The sequence below is a fragment of the Schistocerca piceifrons genome, chromosome 3, assembly GCF_021461385.2.
Source record: "Schistocerca piceifrons isolate TAMUIC-IGC-003096 chromosome 3, iqSchPice1.1, whole genome shotgun sequence".
In the NCBI taxonomy this organism is placed as follows: Eukaryota; Metazoa; Arthropoda; class Insecta; order Orthoptera; family Acrididae; genus Schistocerca; species Schistocerca piceifrons.
Window position 1 is genome coordinate 556,301,777 of NC_060140.1, and position 23,271 is coordinate 556,325,047.

The 23,271-nt window shown below is 41.5% G+C and overlaps 1 protein-coding gene across 1 annotated transcript in view; it reads left to right on the top strand.

The window, feature by feature from the left end:
- The first annotated feature begins 203 nt into the window (after positions 1-203).
- LOC124787614 (protein phosphatase PP2A 55 kDa regulatory subunit) overlaps positions 204-23,271 on the top strand; it is an 84,309-nt gene continuing 61,241 nt past the window's right edge. Inside the window, exon 1 of the mRNA XM_047254368.1 lies at positions 204-321. Within this exon, the coding sequence (XP_047110324.1) occupies positions 210-321 (112 nt within the window). The 5' untranslated portion in view covers positions 204-209. The remainder of the gene's footprint in view (positions 322-23,271) is intronic.

Consider the following 23,271-nt stretch of genomic DNA (forward strand, 5'->3'; position numbering starts at 1 on the left):
TATTTCTGCCGAACCCCTTACAAGACAAACTGTCAGGTACGCTTCCCCTGGACGTTTATCGACGTGTGGCACGTGTGCTGCCCTCAGGTCGGTGTGGCGGCGTCGGCGGCGTCGCGGGACACGGTCGCGGTCACGTCTGCCCTTGCGGCGACGGCGGCGGCGGCGGCGGCAGAGGCAGGCGTGCGGCGCGCGCCCCGCCAGCGGCTCCAATGGTGAGGGCGAGCGGGGGGGCCATGATCCGCCAGGCCAGCCTCACCAAGCTGGGCGTCATGATCAACACGGCCGTCAACAGCAAGAGGAGCAGTAAGCAAACCACTACTGGTAGGCCTAAGTGCTGCACTTATCTACTCATTTCTCCAGTAGGCTCGTTTTCTGTGATTACAACGTAGCGTAATGGTGATCACTCTGCAGATGAGCTTGCTAACGCGCGGCTGTACGGAACTTCTCATCTCAGAGGTAGGCGGTTCGAATCTAGATGGTGAAAAAAAATCATCGCCGATACAAGAGAGCTGTAATGTTTTAAAGCTCAGCGAAAAAAATAAAGTGACGTCATTGCGACGTTTTGTTCAAGTGATATGGTTATATACCGTCTTTTGGGACGGTAATAATTTCAGAGCATCATCAGTGGTCACTGTGGATGTCTGCCAAGTTCGTTAAGAGTTTTCATGTTTCATGTTACTTCTATGAAATCGTATTTAATTACAATTATTACTAAGGATTTTTTGGTTCCTAATATTCTTCTGCATACAGGCGTTTGATTTTTAGTTCACTACACTTTACTGACAGCGAATATATTTTCGTTTTCATCTTGAGTCGAACCACTCACGCCGTCCGCCGTGGCCGAGGTTCTAGGCGCTTCAGTCCGGAACCGCGCGACCGCTGCGATCGCATGTTCGAATCCTGCCTTTGGGATGGATGTGTGTGATGTCCTTGGGTTAGTTAAGTTTAAGTAGTTCTAAGTTCTAGGGGACTAATGACCTCAGATGTTAAGTCCCATAGTGCTCAGAGTCATTTGAACCACTCACAGATTCTTAAAAAAACCATGCCGCAACAGCAAAACAAAGGACACAAGGTGTAAGTGCATCTGTTCAACATGAAAAGTGAGATATATTCCGTATATATAGGAGGGCGTGCTCAAAAGTACTGCCAACTGAATTTTTTTCAAAAATAGAATTCTATACCTTTCAAAATGTTCAGATGTGTGTCTGTGAATTCCCAAGACTTACACACTACTTAAGCTAACTTACGCTAAGACCAACACACACACACACACACACACACACACACACACACACACACACTGGATGGCCGCGCCATCCGTTAAATGGCGCCTCTCACCCCGCGGCCACTCCGCGCGGCTCCAGACCTTTGTTATTCATGTCTACAGATTTGCAGCCCTCTGCTGCTAGAGGGTTCTCCGAATTGTACCTTGTAACATGGCGGTTGGTGACATAACTATACTGATCAGCCAGAACACTATGATCAGCGACCTACTATCGATATAAACCCGTCCAGTCGATAGCAGCGTCACCTGGCGAGGAATGACTGCTAGTCAGACACACGCACGGCGCATGTAATGTCATTGAGCTTGCTCTCCGTGTGTACAATGGGGAAGGGGCTAGATCTATGTGAGTTTGAACGAGGGCAGACTGTGATGCCCAGGAGGCTCAGCACGACTTGTCGGGTGTTCGAGGAGTGCTGTGGTGAGTGTCTTCAACACGTGGCGAAACCAAGGCGAAACAACGTCCAGACCTCGTCGAGTTGGGTGGCTATCCTTCATTACAGATGTCGGACGTCGTAGGCTGGGCAGACTGGTAAAACGGGGCAGGCCGACCTAACATCAGACTTTAATTCTGGGCAGACTACAAATGCGTCTGAACACACTGTGCATCGAAGACTCTTAGACGGGCCTCCGCAATCGACGACTCATGCATGTGCCAATGTTAACACCACGACACCGGCAACTTTGACTGAAATGGGCACGTGACCATTGGCACTGGCCATTGGCGCGGTTTCAGAGTGTTGCTTGGTATGATGAATCCCGATATCTTCTTCATTATGCCGATGGGAGGGCGCGAATACGTCCTCTTCCAGAGGAATAGCTCCTTGGCCCCTGTACTGTGCGACAGAGACAAGTTGGCGGCGGCTCCCTAACCCTCTGTGCATCGATGGGGTCAGTGGAGCTCGTTCAAGGCACCATGACGGCCAAGGAGTGTCGTACCCTGGTTGCAGACAACGTGCATCACTTCATGACGATCGTGTTTCCCGACAGCAGCGGCATTTTTCAGCGAGGTAATGCGCCATGTCACAAGACCTGGAGGATGATGAAGTGGTTCGAGGAACACAGTGGCGAGTTACAATTAATATGATGGCTCCCCAACGTGCCATATCTGAACCCTGTCGAACATGTGATTTAACGTGGTGTCGGTGCTCAACCGCCACGCTCCCCGGAAGGTACAGGAATTAGGGGACGTGTGTGTGCAGATGTGCTGCCACTTCCCTCCAGCTACCTACCAGGGCCCCTTTACTTCCATGCTACGACGCGTCGCGGCTGTTATCCGTGCCAAAGGTGGACGTACCGCCTATTTTGTAGGCCGTCATAATGTTCTGGCTATTGATTGTATGTCGGTACGTGGGAATCAGCGTGCTGTAATCGAGTTTCGAGTGGAGAAAGGCCGTCCAGAAATGGTACACCCTCTCCTTCAGAACGACAATGCCGGATCACATACGAGCGCTGCGGCATCCGCAAGAATCCGACGCTTTCAATTCACTGTCATCGATCATCCTCGGTGCAGAACCGACTTGACCTCATCCAATTTTCATCCTTTTCCAAAATGTAAAGAACACTTTCGAGCCGCCCAGTGTGGCCGAGCGGTTCTAGGCGCCACAGTGTGGAACCGCGAGACCGCTACGGGCGCAGCTTCGAATCCTGCCTCGGGCTTGGATGTGTGTCGTGTCGTTAGGTTAGTTAGGTTTAAGTAGTTCTAAGTTCTAGGGGACTGATGACCTCAGCAGTCAAGTCCCATAGTGCTCAGAGCCATTTGAACCATTTGAACACTTTCGAGGACTTCACTTTGATAGTAATAAGTGTTTCAAGTGGTGATGAGGTTGTGCCTTCGTCAAAAAAGTCAGACGTTCTACAGTGGTAGTAATAACAAACTGGTCTCTCGTTGGGAGCAATGTGTTCGTGTCCAGGGTGACTACGTTGAGACATAAATATGTGGATATAAAAAATTCTTAGGCATTACTTTTCAGCACTCCCTCATATGTACTGGTATCCCAAGCTTAAGCACAAATAATTTTGACATGATGTGTCACTGCCAAATAAGACAGCTCGAGAAACTTGGCCATACGCAAAAAGAACTACTACAGTCTAGTACAGAAGATAACTGGAAGGAACCCCTACGCAATGAGATGAACATAATTTCACTGAAGTCACTGTGGTTCAAGATGGTCTCCTGGACATTACAAAAGACTGCACGAGGTTATTAATAGGGTGTGCGATCATTGTGGACAGCGATGCATGCTGTGCAGAGTGCTTCCATGCTGGCCACAGAATTGGTAAAGAGTTCTTGTGGAAGAGTGTTCCATTCCTCCACCAGGGTAGTTGATAAATGTTGGATCATCGTTGATGCATGTGGATGTGCTGCAACACGTCTATCAAACGCATCCCAAATGTGGTCGATGGGATTTAAGTTGTGGGAACAGGATGGCCAATCCGATTGCCATTTCTTTGTGGTGAGGTCTTATGGGACCAAACTACTTAGGTCATCGGTCCCTAAGCCTACACACTACTTAAGCTAACTTAAACTAACTTACGCTATGGACAACACACACACACAAACACACACACACACACACACACCCGTGCCCGAGGGGGGACTCGAACGTCCGACGGGGGGAGATAAGGTCATTCCAAGAGCTCCTCCACCCGAGCAGTTCGGTGCGGTTACGCATTCTCATCCATAAAAATGTAATTGAGGGTCGAGTGTACCTCAGAAAAGACGTACGTGGGGACGGAGTAACAAGTCACAGTAACGTTGACCAGCGAGTGTACTGTGCCCAAAGATTTAGTCAGGACGCCCATGTAACATTATCCCTACCCGCACCATAGCCAGGACCACCAAAACAATCATGTCTAACAATGTTGCACATGATGAGATGTGGGAAATTGTAACCCACCCAGGGACATGGTCGAACACGATCGTTTTGCGGTCCAAGAGCTATGACATGGGGAGGCATAATGTTGCCTAGGCTTACTGAACTGCAGGTCTTTGTACACGGTACATTCACTAGTCAGCGTTACTATAACACTGTACTGCTTCACAACTGCAATTTTACGGGGGTGCATTCGGCCTTGCCTTCATTTTTATAAGCTTCAACTCAAATAACTAAAGAAGATGGTGGTACATTTTTCTCACTAAAGTATACATTATCAACAAGACAGAAAATCAGCGCACTGCAAATGTTTTTGTAATGCATGGTGTAAAAAGAGCTCTGGTTCATGTCATTGCAGTAGCGATTCGTAATAACATCAAAATGTGTACGAAGAATGAAGTATCACTTTGCAGACTAAAAGTTCAGATGAACTGGAATATTCACCCTTTATAAAATCGTTACTGTCTCATAACCTTACATAGCTACCAACTATTAGGGATTGTCCGTAATTATTACGGATTTATCACCTTCGTTACGGAGTTATGAAGAGGTACTAAAAATTATGAAAATGGATATTATTGATTTTATGTTTTTTTTAAAAAAATCGGAAAAGATACTGTTTCCTTTACTTTCCTATACGACAGCCACATACTACTACTAAGATTTTTTATATATCGTGATGATTTCTTTGCAGTGTATGTAGTAAACCTGGCTACGAATAGTCTTGCAGGAAAAAATGTTGCATGTACGAGTAACAGAGCTTGTAAGTGATTCAGATATTTCTTGATAATAAGATATTCACATAATTCTCAGGCCTTGAAATCATCGAAGTTTTATCGCCGACGTCAGTTTCCTCTGAGTAGTATGTTTAGCCCCTGATTTCCTTTCATTAAGTGCAACAATGTTCAGACTGCGAGCGGTTAATTAGACTCCTGTATTTACTTTTATTTGAAGAATTTCCCGTTTCATTCATGCCTTCATATAAAAATGCTACACGGTGAGACTTATCCTCTACGTGGCAGATGCAGAAAATCCTCAAGGAGGAGGCGGTAAAGATATCTTGAGCAAGCTTCACTTTTACCGTAATAAAAAATAATAAAGTCACATGAAAAGTTTAAAAAAGTTTTTTTTTTTTAAACTGATTAGACACATATGCAAGACAGTGCCATCTTACGGTATAATAAATTTACAATTGTGGTTCTCTTCCTTAAATGATGAAACTAACTACATCATCAATAGGACAATCAATGTCAGGGTGAGTGTTCAACAAGCTAAACCATTAAGTCGCGACTTTTCTCTAACAAATGCCAGACAGAATAACGTATCGAGATCACTAGAATGGCCGCGACTTTTCTGGTAGGTATATGTTAGCTATCTATGTTCCAGACAGAAAAGTATAAAATATGATGACGCGGATGCGCGTGCTACATAGGAATGTACAGCTACTCGATAACCCGATTCAGTGGAGTCGACTGACGAAAGAAACGAACGAATAACATGCGGGCTGACTGGCGGGGGGTGACAATGCCGATGGCCCCGCAGGAGGGGGGGGGGGGGGGGCGTTCACCATATTTACCTGCTACTGAGCCTCTACCAGAATACATACGCTGAGGGAGCCACGAGATAGTCCAACTAGATAAAAATTTCGCCCAACAGTGCTAGTTCGACATTTCCCCTGCGGGCGTACGGCAAGTGCACTTGCGTGCGGTGGTATATTGGAGAACGTAAATTTGAAATCAGCCCGACCTTCTATTATTGGTGACACAGCCGTCACAAAACATCTGGGGCTGCCGGAATCAGCTGTGAAGAGGCTGTGAAATTAAACAGTCACAGTGGCTAAGGAGGCGCTCTTTACTGTAAACGTTTGTAAAACTGACCTTCAATGGCAGAGTTACAGAGTAATATGAGAGACAGATTAGCTTTTCCGTGATTTCCCTAAATCGCTTAAAGTAAATGCCACGACACGGACGATTTCTTTCCCATCCTTCCCTAGAGCGAACTTGTGCTCCATATCTGTGATATTGATGTCGACAGAACGTTGAACTCTTGTCTTCCGTCCTTCCTATTAATGTGAGAGACAGTGAGCTTCTATCGTTAATTTCTCGAGAATAGAGAACCACTGTATACACACGGATGGAAGTAAAAATGCCCGTTTAACAACAGTTTGGTGCAGCTCCGACCTTGAGTCTGTTAGATGTAAGCTAACATACTGACCAGAAACCTCACTCGTAGTTCTTTTTATGCTTCAACAGAATACGATAATGAACAACTGAACTGGAGACCAAAGACCTTGTAAAAACAATTACTCGCCGAGGGGGCTGCAAGCGCGGGACACTTTGAACGAAGGCTGAACGCCGTTATGACGTAAAGAGTCTGGAAGGATGAAGTGTATTATGACTTTTAAGGACACATATCTATAATTACACATTCGTTGGTACGTGTATACATTATTTGTTGGTCGTAAATATGCCTAAGCGTCCTTGCGTACGTTAAGAAAAAAATACTGAAGAGTTATACAGCATTTAATTGCACGAATAAATTCGGGAAAAGAGCCATTGTTATCTTTTCACAAGCTGCGACATCGTCGCGTAACATTTGACGATGACACTATAGCTGCAGTACATTAAGACTTTGTTTTTATGAAACAGATCTGATGATGGTCATTAAAGACCGAAACCGGTAATCTGTTATCAAACAGTTTGTGACCATAGACTTAAATTAAAGGAAACTTATTGTTATCTTTCACAGATATGTGCGTATGTTCAGATGTTCTATATTGTGGACTTTCAGTCACAGCACGTACATTTTCAACAGGGATGCATCACTGATTTCCAGCCATTTTTTTAATAGTACCTACTACATTTGACAGTACTGGTGGATATGAGGATCGAAAATCAATACATTTCATTTTAAATATTTGGAGCTCTAAGTAACGCCACGCTACAGTTCGCGCTCATGCTTACTTAATAAGTCGGATTCGGTTTTGAACAAACAATTATGGCAGATTTCTTGTAGTATGTAAAAAACAAACCGGTAAACAGCAACTGGTTGCCGTTTGTTCTTCATAAAATTAATTACTATCTTTTATTTACATACTTAAATGAGACATTATGTTTATGAGATAATGCAAAGGAAGGCTCGTTAAGTTTACCACCACAATGGCCGCCTTTCAAATCGTCCGCTGTTCGCAGTAGACCACCTAAGGGATTTTGGGATTCTGGTACGCGCTCCAGGGTGTGCGGACATTTGCCACGCCGGACATTTGCCACGATTTTACCTGCTCCGAAGGGTTGGGTCCCTTGTCTCCCCCTCCTCCTCCTCATCGCTGTCGCGCAGTAAAGGTACATACTGAGCCTTTCCGCTGGTTTACTTAACATGGGACCAGAATCTCTTTGGTTTTTCTGCCACATTTCTAGAGAGATTTTCGTTGTGGAAACTATTTAATGCATCTCACGTTGAAATTCGCACTAAATTTCGAGCCTAGGCAAAACTTCGCCAATCTTGGAGATTTTGCGTTCGTCTAAATAATACGTGCCTTTTTCGGTGCTCCTGCAGCAGCTTTCTGTCGTGTTTTGTGTACCATGGGGGATCAGTTCCGTCTCTTATTAGTTTATTTGATATAAATCTCTCGATTGCTGTTGATACTATTTCTTTGAACTTAAGCCACATCTGGTCGTCACTTACCTAGTTTGGAAGGATTGGAGACTGCCTCTTAGAAAGACGCCAACCGAATTTTTAGCTGCTTTTATAAATAGACATATTTCGCGTTTAGTTTTGGTGAATTTCTTTGTTACGCAATTGAGCCTCGCTCGACTGTGTGTTCACTAATCCCTGTGTCCGTCGTGACGCTCAGGATTATTTGTGGCGAAGAGGTCAAGTGTGTTTGCGTAACCATTTACAATCTGAATGGCCTCGTGAACTAATTGTTCAAAATAATTAAAAAAAGCATTTAGAACAATTACGGAAGTTGTCTTCTATCTACAATAGGGCCTGAAAATGTATTTTTGTCAACATACGGAAGGTAGATTGAAGTCACTGCCAACTATAATTGTGTGAGTAGCGTACCTATTTGTGATGAGACTCAAGTTTTCTTTGAACTGTTCAGCAACTGTTTCATCTGAGACCGGGGGTCGGTAAAAGGAGCCAGTTATTAATTTATTCCGGTTGTCGAATATAAACTCTGCCCGTACTAATTCACAGGAACTATCTGCTTCAATGTCGCTTGTGAGCTGAAACACACATTACATTATTTTTCCTTAAGTTGTGCTTCTTGTTTCTGTTGTATTGCAGATCATTACAATTACGGATTTTCCCTCCAAAACCTAGGATGCTTTCTCTGTGGCCCTGTAAGTACCAGAGCGAAACAATGTAGAACAACAACGTACGTTACAAGCATAGCATTCTGTATTACTTCATTTCCTTATTTCTAACATTTTAAAATTGTACGTCGACTTTAGATGACATGTCAATCATAGATGTTCTTATCTTTATTTAGTGTACGTATTTTCAGTCATGTTTTGAACATTGTCCAGCTACACTTTATTAACTAATGTTTCACCGCAAGGGATATCGGATTTTAGAGAGTAAATTAATATGGATTATGTCGTTCTTCTTTTCAAACATTCACATTCCCATTTCGTCTTTCCTTATTGTGTTTTGGGCATGCAGTTGTAGTAATTAAAGTAGGCACAAATGCAGTGAGCAAAAAGAAATGATTAGCGTACATTCGCATTCTCTTTGCATCGTTCCTTTGTTGTTGCTCCCATGCCGATGGACTGTTTATATCGCAATCAGTAAGCGTGAAAAGAAGCTACCCTACAAACACAGGGATCTAAATTTATACTTGGAAGAACTAATTACATACTGACATAGTAGTCGGTATTGCTTTCGTTTCTCAAAAGTTACAAATATTTCGATTTCGGAAAAGAAGCTCTGTATTTGGCCAAGATGTCGAAGAAGAAGGTCCTTTACGTACTGGTTGTATCGAGTAAGATGTGGAGACGACGATTTGAAAGCGGACAGAAGAAGTACGAGGAAGGCCGTCCCTTACCTGAGGGATCGCTACTCAAGCTACATGGCGAAGGGGCAAGTGTGGCAAATGTCTGGCATTCCCCGCTCCAGGCAGTTACCCTGTTGTGCAGATACCGTTGCAGTCGTCCCAGCAAATTTAATCGGCGTGACACCCAAAGACAGGATGAGTAAGATCTAAGACGTCGCAACGCATTTGATCACTGCCTGATTCTCAAGGACGGAGTACTGCTAGTAATTATTGGATACGAGGTCTGCCTGTAATGCAAAACACTGTTCCTGTGACTCAAACATGTATCAGCACTTCTGTGCCATCATTAGTAGGTTTTCTTTATTCAAATTTACAGCTACACCTTCATCTGAACTCTGCAAGCAACCTTCATGTGCGTGGCAGAGTTTGCCAGTTATTAGAGTTCCTTCCCCTTCCATTCACATATGGGCGCGGGAAGAATGATTGCTTAAATGGCTATGTGCGTGCTCTAATTAATGTGATATTGTCCTCGCATCCGCATGGGAGCGATACGTAAGTGGCTGTAGTATATTCCTAGAGTGATCATTTAAAGCAGATTATTCAAACTTTGTTAGAAGACTTTCTCGGGATAGTTTACGTCTATCTTCAAGAGTCTGCCAGTTCAGTTTCTTCAGCATCTCTGTGACACACCCCCATATATCGGACAAACCTATGACCATTCCATATTACTCATTAGTCCCATTCTAGAATGGGTCCCACGAGTTATTTGTAAGCAGTCTCCTTTGTAGACTGAGTGCACTTCCCCAGTATTCTACCAGTAAATCAAAGACTACCCACGAATGAGCCCATGTGATCATTCCATTTCATATCCCAGATGTTTTTATGTGCTGTCCAATTCCACTTGTGACTCACAGATATTACTGTCGTAGGATAGTACGTTATTTTCATTTTATGAAGTGCACAGTTTTACGTTTCTGAACATTTAAAGCACCTTGCCAGTCTTCCCACCACTTTGAAATCTTACCCTGATCTGACTGAAAATTTATGCAGCTTATTTCAGACAGTACTTAATTACAGACAGCCTTATCATCTGCAGAAGTTCTGAGATTACTACTAATGTTGTCCGCAAGGTCATTAATATACAACAGCAAGGGTTCCAAATACGAGAAATGTGAATGTATTTTAAGTGATATGGAATCTAAGAAAATCAGGCCTAAAGACAGGTTTTGTTTGTTTTTGTTATTACCTTAATTTAACATTATATGGTTTTGCAGAACGTACATTATCTTATACTAATATCTTGTTATCTGCAACCAACTACGTTTATCTGAATGGACTTGGCGAGTTAATATGAACTTGAAACAAAATTTAAATTACATGTAAGCATAAAGTGATGTGCTAACTCGCCAGTCAAATTCACATTAATATCGTTTGTTTGCAAATGACAAGTTATCAGTACTCAATATGTACAAATGGTCCTGAAAAACCATACAATGTAAAATTAAGGTAATAAAAAAGTAAAAAAAAAACGGTCGTAAAGCTTAATTTTCGTAGGCCAGTTATCGCTTAAAATATGTTCGCGTTTCACGGACTAGAACATCGCATACCCACTAATAATGAGACGGAGGTGCTGAAACGTGTTTGTGTCACAAGAAAAAAAGTGTTTTGCGTAACGTTTGGACCTTATATCCAATAATTTTTAATTGAACAGGGCAAACACAAGAGCTGCAAGCCCTAATGCTGAATTTTGCTGGTAACGTAATTCGCAGTCATCTTACACGCTGAATGATTAAATTTTAAACTTGTACCAAGACGCTTTTGAACAAGCAGACCGTGTAAAGAAGGGATGTACAAAAAAGGCGTGACAGGCACAAGTCCTTTCTACAAAAGCCCGAAAATATAAACAATGAATCCAGAAAAAAACTAACGGAAAGCCGTTTTTGAAGCCCACCTTACAACGGGGAAGACAAGAATGAAACAATAAGAAATTATTGAACTACGGCGTTACAAAAGAATACTGAAGATCAAATGGACTGAGTGAGTGAGGAGTGAAAGGCATCATCCGCTACGGCAATGAGAAAAAATTCCGTATAAAGAACATAATGAATTGAAGACGTAAAATTCTTGGGCTCATATTACAACCTGGGTCATTTCTGAAAATTGAAGAAGAAAGTATGGTGAAAGGAAATAATCACAGGAGCAGGTGTGTGTATGGGCACTGTATATAAGACAGGTCGTAGATGACATAGGATGCAGCGATTTTGACGAAATGGAGAGGATAGCGGCCAAGTGGTAGAGCTGGAGAACATCAGTCCTATCTTTGGGTTGATGACTGAATCGACAATATATACAGCCGCAATTGCGCATGATTTATGAATAGCTGGATACAGCACACGCGATTTTGACGGTAGCTGAAGTTATACAATATTTGACAATAGTAGTTGCTCTGTCGTCTTGTGGCATATATAATCAGGACCAGAGGTACAGGGCCTTACCTCCCCAAAGTCGTGCTAACTTTTCACAAGCTACCTAGCCACTGGCATATTGCCTAGCCACTGGCGTATTGTGGTTACCCTTATTCGTTGAAAACTTCCATTACCTGTGTCACTCGCTTTGGTCAACCGAGTTCGCTGTTACCATTCTTCGACTGTTAATAGTGGATAGACGTGCAACAATGAAACTGATTACTTAACAGTTCAGTCTTGCACTACAATAATCAGATCACCTGTTTCTTCCAGAATGATCTTGCTACAGGACAAAGAACCCTCCCTGCCACAAGGGTGTCTCTAGTAACCGTTTGTCACAGCCCACGTAGTTCAGTAGAGCTGCAGATAAACCACCAATGGAGCCTTGAACACTGGGTACAGATCTTTTGAGATGGAACGAACTGATACAGTTCAAGTGGACTTTTTGTGGCGTTATGTGGGCAATAAGTGTGTGAAATATCTGTGGTACATCTACCAACGCCCTTCCCAGGCTAATTAGTCCTGTCAACGAAACAAAATTAGGAGAAAAATCATGTAGTTGCAAATCTTTGCACAGTGCTTGGAGAGAGCGTCCTGAACGACATACTAAAAATCCTGAACAGTGTTTTTATGTTTTTCTCGAATAACTCGAAAAACGCACATTCTAGTAAAAAATGTTTCACAGTACAAAGTTACACTACACAAACGTCCTACAAGAAAGGTCCTGTTCTTTTTTTTTTCTCTGGGATTAATAGTTTCCGCATTGCAAGGGATGGAAAAGCTGCAGATTATTAAAAGTATTGTTCTAATATAATAAAAGTAATGTAAATCTTTAAATGAAGTGAGTTGAAAACAAATATCAAATGTGTATACCAGTGTAAGTCCTTTAGAGCCGTTTTAAGGGATCAATTGTGTTCTGGGGTGTAACAGTGTGGGTAGAAGCGCGAGAGAAGGTAGATCGCTGTATTGTGTTCATACACTTTCCTCCTTCATAGATCTGCAAACTGAAGGTCGAGAAGATGATTCCCCACATTATCTATCCAACCACGTCAGAAGAAGCAACTACAGGGTGTTTCACAAAATTGTGTAGGAGCACCTTATGAATCATTGGCGACGCAGTGTGTAGACGTGCCCAGGGGGTGTTTATTTGGCACAAAATGCGTTAGCACTACATGAAGCGCAAATATGAGATACTAATAACGCTAAAGCAAGTAATGAATATAGCTAGAATCTATGTAAATTTCTGCACTTTATTCTACACTGCTTGAGGGGAAATTGATTGTTGGTCACCCTGTACGGCAGGTGTTGCGTTCTTCCGGGGAAAGGCAACTTCCCCCACCATGAGTGCTACTCGCTTCCAGGTTGCAGACAGACTATAATACCTCTCCACCATTTCCTGTCCAGTAGACAAAATAATTTCACTAAGTTCGTGCTCGTGTAGTGGAATTATTTTTAGTTTATTAAGTGAGTACTCAATAGCAGTTGTTAATCGAGCTATTATGCAAAAAGATTCGACATTTGGGGCTGTCATGTGTCTACCACATTGAAGAGCCTTTTACAATTCTAAACTGCCAAAAATTGGCTCATCTAGGTGTTACAGAGATTCAGATATTTTAGCATAACTGAAAGCAGTGCATTACAGCAGATTGCTGATCTAGGCTTGAACGTGATTAGTCCCTTCCTCAGTTTCTCCCCCTTCTTCAGTTTCTCCTGGCGTATTTCTTGCTCGAACAGTCCACAGATTCGTTGGACACTATGGACCGGCAGTACACCTGTGGACTGCTCGAGCATGATCAGTACCATTCCACCAGACATACTAAAATGCAGCTTGGAAGATACACTGTGGATGTGTAGTAAGTGGCTCCACTGTGTGCAGCCCACTTTACAAGTGCCGTTAATTCCTGAATTCCCTAAGGAGTTTACCAGAAACAAAATTAATGATGAAAGAAGTGCAGTAACTATTGGTCATCATTAATTCACTACCGGGTGACTAAACTACGAGTACCATTACATGGCTTTACAACACACTGTCAGTGATAGGCAGCAGCAACGTGCGCATATACCAATCCTATTCTTTTCTCACCAGCACAACGCAGGCCATTGAAAAACACACTTGGAAACTAAACACATAGGAGCATAATTTACATAAAAGCTCACTTAACAACTGCAGATAAGCAGTCATTCAGTGAACTGAAAACAAGTCCACTATTGCTCGGTGAAGTTACTTTGTCTGTTCACATAAGGGAACTGGACAGAACTGGACAGGAAATGATAAGGATACGTAGTCTGTTGTAAACTGAAAATCGAGCAACGCTCATGGTGGAGGAAGTCACATTTCCCAGCAGAAAGCTGCAGCTGCTATACAGTATGACTAAGAATCAATTTTCCCTCTACCAGTGTAGAACAGCGTGCAGAGATTTACGTACATTATGTCCTTACACGTTACTTTCGTTAGTATTATTCGTAGCTCATATCTGCTTTCCATGTAGCTTTGACACACTTTGTGGAAAATAAACACCGCATGTGCATGTCTGCTCACGGCGTCGCCAGTCACTCATGATGCACGCTGTGGACGGTCCGTATAACTTTGTGAAACGCAATATAGTCGTGTCTTGTGACGTAGTGGGGTAGACAGAGTGGGACATCACCTGCTCGACCTTCTGTCTGCAGGCCTACGAAGGAGGGAAGTGCATGAACACAATACAGCGACCTACCTTCTCTCGTGCTTCTACCCCACACATCTTCCCCTTCCACCCTGTTACATTCCCAGAACACAATTTGTCCTTTAATAAGGCTCTACTACAACTTGTATATGGTACACAAATTTTATATTTGTTTTTAACCGCTTCATTTAAAGATAAACATTAATTTTACACCGCTAGAACAATATCTTTAATAATCTGCGATGTTTCCAACCCCTGCAATGCAGAAACCATTAGTACTGGAGGTAGAAAGAATAAGACTTTTTTGCAGGACATTATATGAAGTTTAATTTTGTACTGGGAAACAATTTCGGTAGAATCCGCGGTTTTTCGAATCATTCGAGAAAAACAGATATAAAGAGACCTTTAAATGCCCCTCCACCATCCCAACACTCGAAACAGCATTGGTCAGGATTTTTTGTATGTTGTTCAGGACAATCCCTCCTGCACTGTGCAAAAATTTACGACTACGTTCCTTTTTGGCCGTCGTTAACTGGTCTAAATGAGGCCAATGACCAAACAACATCTTTTCGACAACTGCAACTCGACAGCATATGTACTTTCCTTAAATGACTATCCCACAGTCTTGAGGTTCCTTGTCTGGCAGCCAGTATACAAGGTAAACTGCTTACAAACCACTCGAGCAACTCACCCTAGAATACTGATCATGTATGTGTGGGACCCCTGTTAAATAGGACTAACAGCGGATTTTAAATGTATGCAGAGAATGTCAGCACGAATGGTCATAGATTTGTTTCGGCCCACAGGAGTGTGTCACAGAGATCTCAAAGAACTGAACTGGCCAATCCTGAAGATATATGTAAAGCTGTCCCAAAAAAAGACTACAAACCTCTATGTATCGCCCCCATAGGGATTGTGAGGTCAAGATGTGATTAATTACAGTACGCACAGAGGAATTTTTGACAGTCATTCTTCCCTCGCTCCATAAGTGAATGGAACAGGAAAAAAGCCCTAATAACTGTCGACCATGCACTTAAAATGGTTTGCAGAGTATGGAAGTAGATGTAAATATCCGAATATCCGGCTCACACAACTCCGCAACTTTTTCCTGCTCACCATCCGAACTCAGCAAGTTGCCGATAACTGTCCTTAACGCCCAATTCCTCAACTAGCAGCAGATCCGTGATTTCTTCACTTGACCAGTCTTCGCAAAACGTCAGAAAACAAGTTCGTATAAATTTAGTAATATTAAGCTTAAGAGCAGTATTACATTTTTGTCCTTTTTTTTAAAAAAAAGATAAATTATTATCTTATATTCCCTTACAGAAGGATGAAGAAAAAAATGGCTCGAGAAAAGAAAATATGTGTTAAAGAGCTTCAGTGACAAGTACTTCCACTGAGAAATAATTTGTAAGCTAACAATAACATTTAAACTTTGCGTGAAGTGGATTTCAAGAAGATGAAATCTTTCCATTTCACCGTTTTACCATTGCGAAGTTTTGTTCTGGATAAATACTCGTCAATTTTTAGTAGCGAAACCAGAATCAACGCTATTTAGCCTAACGTGAGAGTGTTTGTACTCTTCTCTAGTTACCCACAAAAATTTAAGTGTTAGGTTGAGCCAGTTCAAACAAAGACTTAAAACGAGAATAAAAACTCTCGCACACGTTCGTCGTGTTCCAAAGTGCAGAGGAATTATCAGCGTAAATATGTGTCGCGCTTTTCTACCTGAATGGCAAGTTGCAGAGTTCGTGTAGGTGCATTAGTGGACTCTTCCTCGACCTTTCCTGAATTCCAGGATTCACGTCCGCCCAAGACACAACCAGACGTAGATTTAGCTGAGTGCGCCGGCCGCTGTGGCCGAGCGGTTCTAGGCGCTTCAGTCTGGAACCGCGTGACCGCTACGGTCGCAGGTTTGAATCCTGCCTCGGGCAGGGATGTGTGTGATTACCCCGTGATCTGCGGCTCGTGGTTGTATGTTAATGGACTAGTGTCGGTGCTGACGCTGCTGGGACTTGGTGGAACCTATCTGTGATAGTCACAGGGGCTGTCTTTTAAGGCATTTGTTTATTAGTGTAGATGCTAGATTACTTCTGAGTGTAAATGATGGGAATGCTGTTTTTTTTTCAGTTATTTCCGCCTATTTTCCGGAAGTTCGTCTTTCTGTAATTATTTTCTCTGTAGCTTGGGTTTCTCTCCCTTTCAGTTTCGGCGTAAGGCTCATATTAGACTGTCGGAAGTTCTTCGATCAAAGCTGTCAAAGATTTGCCAAACGTCTTTGACCAGACTACTTCACTGGACTCCTACGGACAGGTCCATAAATTGGGGACAACTTTGGCGCCAACAGTGTTCGTTCAGTGGGCGAATCGATGAAATGAAATTGGGACCAACATTGGGGCCAACGTTGGCATGATTCTACTGCTTGTCGGTTTTTCGACCAAATATCAAAGGGCGTTGGAGGCCTATATCCAAACAAACGTCAACCACACATTGGCGGCAACGTTATTTTTTATTTTTTATTTTTATTTATTTATTTATTTATTTTGCTGTTGTCATATCGATACCCGAGTTTATTTGTCGCTTGTTCAGTTTGTTTGTTGCTCGTACATTGTGGTTTTTGAAATCACAATTTCCCAAGAACACTGGAATAACATGCAAGTTCTTGAATATTTTGAATTTTGACAACAAGAAATACCTTATGGAATCCTGATACGAGGAACCATGAAAATTGCAATGCCACTACGGATGCAGGGCAATACCTCCAGTAAAAGGATGTATTGTAAGGATTACATCATAGGCGAATTTTTTTTTAAAAAAAAAAGAATCTTTAATGTCAACTTATCGTCTTTTATTTTGAGTTCAATCATTTGTACAACCATATCAATATCTGTTGTTGGTAAACAGCGAACTGGGGCAACTTTGTACCACGTTTTTCAACTTTCTGAAAGCACTCGACACAAAATAAACCACACATGACCTCAGACATTGTAACACTTTAGATCTGTATTTACTGAGTGCTTGGCAAAGTGAAAACGTATTCTAATTATGCTCTATTAGAGTAAAACTTAAATGTACCTAATGCTTTGGGTGACTTCAGACCACGCCAAAATGAAAGCTGGTGTCAGAAGTAAAATAAACAGTCTTAATTCGGTGTTACAGGTTTACTTTGAAATATCAGGATATATGTATCGACGTGGCAATGTTCAATTTACGTCACCACTCAGGAGCTCTCTACACATCAAACGCAATTAAAGAATAATCACAAGTCTTAAGAACTTGCAGGAATATGGAAAGACAATTGAAACACGAATTAAAAATCCCAGAGGTAAAACTTTTACTTTTAGTACAAAATAATGCAAGCAGGTGGAACAGCAGCCATTTTAAACAAAAGTAGTGGATGGTACAAAAATACTCTGACTGGTTAAAAATTACCTTGCTTGACTGTACGACAAATGTCTTCAAATTGTCCTGAGGGTTCATACATCAATGGCATAATAATTGACATCCTTCATACTTGCAACAGTATTTACAAATAAAATCACTAGACAAGTTGATGGAATTTTAATTATTGCAACTGATGATGTACACTTTATTTAAAATGTACTGATTTCGGAATGTATGGAGCGTTAAAGCCCACCATTGTCTTTTATATGTTTTCCTTTCAGTGTTTTCCAGCGAAAAAAAAGATAATTATTCAAACGCAAACCGCAAATGCACCGGCAGCGATCTGTGTGTCAGACACTTTTATGTTGGTTCTGAACGAATTCAGCCGAACGTTAGTGCGAATGTGTAGGCAGTGCCCCACAAATATTAGCCGTCATTGGCGCCAACGATGACACCAATGTGTGCACGATGGGCATCGTCAAATTTCTCGTTATGGTTGTTCGAGAATGAATGCTAACAGTTAATCGTACTTGCAGCAGCATTTAATGTAATAAGGAAGAACAGGAACACTGCAATCAGTCACAGTCTCATCGGGTTTTCATTGTCCTTGCATATCCAGATTTCAGCTATGAATTGTCATCTTCAGTGCTAAAATACAAGTAAATTATAGAATCAGATCTGATTAGAGTCGACATACTAATTGAGTGAGTTACAATACAACGAACTCGCAGCAGTATACGTCACCATATTACTTTGTTACTCTAGAAGCAGAAATAAACTGAGGTTGTTGTTTACACTTACAGCAGTCTCAGTTTGCGTCATGTAGTGTAAGTAACGCCCTCTACAGGGTGCCATAAAGTCTGGGTACATAGGGAACTCTAATAAATAATAATAAAGCACATTTTAGTAATTTTGGTGTTAGTAAATAATATTATCAACATGACATCCGTGCTTTTTAGTGCGTAATTTGATGCACTTTCCAAGATTGAGGTGAACTCAATAGGATAGGTTTGAATTGCTGTCGATTTTAGCACACAGACTGGTAATGCGTTCTGTCAGATGGTTTAAATCTGTAATCTTCATCGAGTAAACTTTCTCTTCCCGCCTACTCCAAACAAACAAATCAAGAAGAGAAGGGTCTGGTGAACGAGGGAACCGCTCCATATGACCTCTTTTCCCAATCCAAGGAGGAAAATTGTCACGCAACCAATCTCTAACAGCTGCAGCAAAATGAGCAGGGGCCCCATACTGCTGAAACCAGACGGGAAGTCCCTCACCCAAACACCCAATCTGAGGCATAAATTTGTCTCTCAGCATTTTCAGATAAGTCTCATTCGTTACATGTTCGTCCTAGCATGACCTTTCCACAAACCACGCCACACAATCACCTTTTAGCGTTTGGATGGACTCATCCAATGTGGACAGCCTTGAGATCAGTATCGAAGATTTTAGCTGCAAACAATTCACACATCTACATGTATCTGTTGGGCTCATCTTCATGTGAGTGATGCAATATCAGTAACTTGTATGGATGAAACCTCTCCTCTGCAGTATTTTGTGGATGGTTGATCTTGGAACACCAAACTCTGTGGATCTCCGACGAAGCGATTTCTTTGGCTAGCATAAACCTTGGCCAAGACAGCCTCTTTCGTTTCGTCTGAAGTCTTTGGTCGTTGGAAACAGGGTTTGTCCAACACACTGTCCATGGTAATTATTTCCCGCCTGCATTAAAACAAATAGGTTGATGATGAGGGTATCGAAGGTTAAATTCTTCCGCAATTTTGAGATACGACCATCCTTCCGCCTTCTGTTCCACTTAAGAGCACCAACTCAATGCGTTCTTCTTTAGTCAGAACCATCATTCAATCTGAAAGAAACAAAATGTATTAGGATTTTTAGAATTTATTTTATTATTTATTTAAATTTATTAATATTTAAAGAATATAGAATATTTATTAGAATTTATTAGAATTGTCTATGTATCCAGACTTTGTGGACACCCTATATGATACAAAATAACTAACCCAGTTTCAGTCCAATATGGTAGTTTAAAACCCCTTTTTTAATAAATAAAATCAGCAAGTATATTTGCATATCACTTGAAAATCTATTGAGAAATGCCGACTTAATACATTAATGGTGAACCGATCCATCAGATCTTATACAAAATATAATTAATGGCTTCATACGGAATTGTAACATCATCTTGATAAAATACAGTTACGTATGAATTTAAAATTCGCCAAAAGCTAAAAACTAGCGTAGCCGCTCGTATCATAGTGGTTAAGTGATCCACTAAATAATTAAAATAAAAGAAATATAAAAGTTTATACAAATCGTTTTTATGAAGATCTATTAACTTCATAGAAAAATTTTGAACATCAAGACGAAAAGGTTAATTTAACCAGTTACATTTAATAAAACATACAAACTTTCTCTACTGACGTAAATTCATACGCAACGTACGGTTTAGCTCCTACTGCCCAAAGAACGATATAACATATTACCTTTTACCTAGCCCCTAAGGCTAACAGTGGAACAGTGTTTTACTTGTTTCATGGTAAAACAGATGTAGCGTTGGATAGTACCAACAAAATGGAAGAAAAAACGACCCACTGATAATAATTCCGGCCCGAGATGCTGGAGTTGGCGGTTATGTGTGCGTGAGGTGTGCCCACTTGTGTGTGTGTGTGTGTGTGTGTGTGTGTGTGTGTGTGTGTGTGAGAGAGAGAGAGAGAGAGAGAGAGAGAGAGAGAGAGTCTTTACACTGGTGAAGGCTCCGGCCATCTGCAACTTGACGTGTCCTCTTTACGGTAAGTAGCAATCTGTCTTTCCCCACATTGTTGATATTCCTACCTGGAGCGTCCATTTTTTGATAATAACAAGTTACGTTGTCAGATTCCACCGTGCCTAGTGTTGTCATGTTAAAGGCAGATCAAAATTTCCAAATAATTTTTCTCCTCGATCGTGACCTCTCGTGCCCCATAGCAGTAGACAGTCGAAGAGCTCCCATAACCGGCTGCTCTTTACCAACACCAGTTTATTGAAAAGGCGAACGCGAGATGACCTTAGATGGCAGTATATCTCCGTCTCTTCCAGAATGTCCATGAATCTGCCTGACCTTCTCAGCTTTAGGCAACAACCTGACGACTGACCTCAGAGAGGGGAAGGTGTATCCACTCTCAGACAGGTGGGCAGCGAAGTTGGATCTCTTATCTACATATCCCGCCTATCCAGGGCTACATCCTCACCCAACCCCGAACCCAAGTCTCAAGCTGTCTGTCCCACGTAACAGGCGCCACAGTCTGGACCACATCTGATTCTTAGTGCACGTTTCTTTTTTTCAACTACATTAGCCAAAACATGTCAAAGGTTGTTTGCAGTTGAAAAGAAAAACTGTGTGTTTTGTTATTTGAAAGCCGATGGTATTTTTGTCCTAAAAGGTGGCATAGTATGGCAAGAAAATGTTGTTTGTTACTTATATCTTCCATTTCATTGCTAACTACAGGTTCTTTTACATTTTGGTATTTTAAAAATATTTTTCGAAATTCTTTTCAAATGGGAAAAGTGGGAGCTTAAGAAGATAGTTTACAGAAAAAATTTAAAAAAGGATTCTCATTCTGGTTTCGGAGATTTGAATGGTGGTCAGAAATAAAATCAGCATAAGCATAAAGCTTATTTTTAATTTTTATTTATAATGGAATGTAACAGTTCTCTATGGGACATTTGTAACAGCGTGTTAATGAACTTCTGTATAAGATGCGGAGGATCGCTTCACCGCTAGTATATGAACAAACACATTGTAAGGCGGCATTTATTGATGTATATAAAAGTGACATACTCACTGATTTTATTTATTAGAAAATGGTTTTAAACTGCTATATTGCACTGAAAATAGATTACTTATTTTGTATTATAGAGGACGTTATTTACAGTACATGATGCAAATTGAGGCTGCTGTACTTGTTGTAAACAACAACCTAAGTTTCCTTTTGCCTACAGACTAGTAAAGTCATGTGGAGACATATGCTGCTGCGAGCTTGTTTGATAACTCGCTCAAATGGCACGTTGACCAGACTGGATCATTGCCACTGGACAATGTGGTGTTTTAATTAGTGTAAATCAATGCTGATATGTAATTTCCTTGTACCTTAGCACTGAAGACGGCAGGTTATCTGAAATCTGGATATGCAAGAACAGCAGAAGATCAATGGGACTACAGTTGATTGCTGTGTTCCTATCCTTACTTATCATAGTCTACGGTCGATTTACACAACGATTCCCTATGGAATCGAAGACGATTTAATGTAATGTTGACGGCGAGAGCCTTGTTTGAAATGAAAGAAAAAGGGAAACGATTGTGGGTGAGAACTTGGATAGCGAGAATAAAAGCTCGAAGTGTCCATCAGAATTTGCTACGTGAGCTATGTGCGAGGACATAAAGAGCTACGGAAATTATTTGAGAATGGACGAACAAATATTTGTTTGCCGTTATGAAAGCAGCTCCTCATACTTGCAAACAAGGTACTCACTTAAGAAATGCGATTTGTGATAACGATCATTTCATGATTACTTACGACTTTTAGCAACAGGCGAAAGTTATTTGAGCTTAAAACATAGTAATGGCATTTCACAGTGTACATACCATTCCATGTGTTGTTCCAGAAACATGTGAAGCAGTACGTAATTCGTTTAAGAAGTACTGAGTCTGAAGTCTATTCAGTTTTTTCCTCATCTACGGTGAACCCTTTTAGAAGGCAGCTAATGGCTACAGCTATTTCTTTACGAGAGTCGAACCGGTCGTGGTAATCAATGTGCTTGGTGTTGTGAAGAACTTCGTATCCTCCATACTTAGACATTATCTACTTGGTGGTAGTCACATGGCAAGTAAACTTCGATGTCATTTTGTAGGTTAGAAGCGTGTCAAGCATACAATGGCGAACTTTGATCAAAGATATGTTTGATAAAAGCTTCCCTAGTACATTGTAAAGAATTTGACCACAGGGCTTTGATCTAAGATCTTTGTAAAAAAAAAATTGTGTAACACAGGCCTTACTCGGATTTGTTGTTGGCACCAGGTACGGTCAGACTGTCGGTAGGCACCTTAACCTGGCTGTAATGTTCTCTGCAGATGATCAGGACACAAGCCCATCCATGTGGGTGAGGAACTGAAAAGTATCTTGTGTTAAACAAGGCAGGGATTTCTTACGAATTTCGATTCTCTTCATTTTTGAGCTATTTTATTTTTCGAAAATTAGCTGAAAAATTCGGAAACTGACCTGTATGAAAATATAAATGCATTTACTATTTTTGTTTGGAAGAGGAAGGGCTGATGACCCTTCCCCCACCCTCCTGTGTTCATCAGAATCCGCACCTGAGTGCTGCTGATGGCAACACATTTGGCAGTGATGGAGAGTAATTGCATTGACAGCTGTGTACAGTCCATCTCGCAGTCGATCAGTTTGGTTCTAAGATGAGTTTTCCTCCACAGAGTTCCTTGAAAACGAGGTACGGATGTGTTTAGGTGATGTTCGAAGCGAATTGGAAGACTGTTTTCTGTTCAGTACTATAATGCACTACTTTACAAGCAATTGCGAGGGTA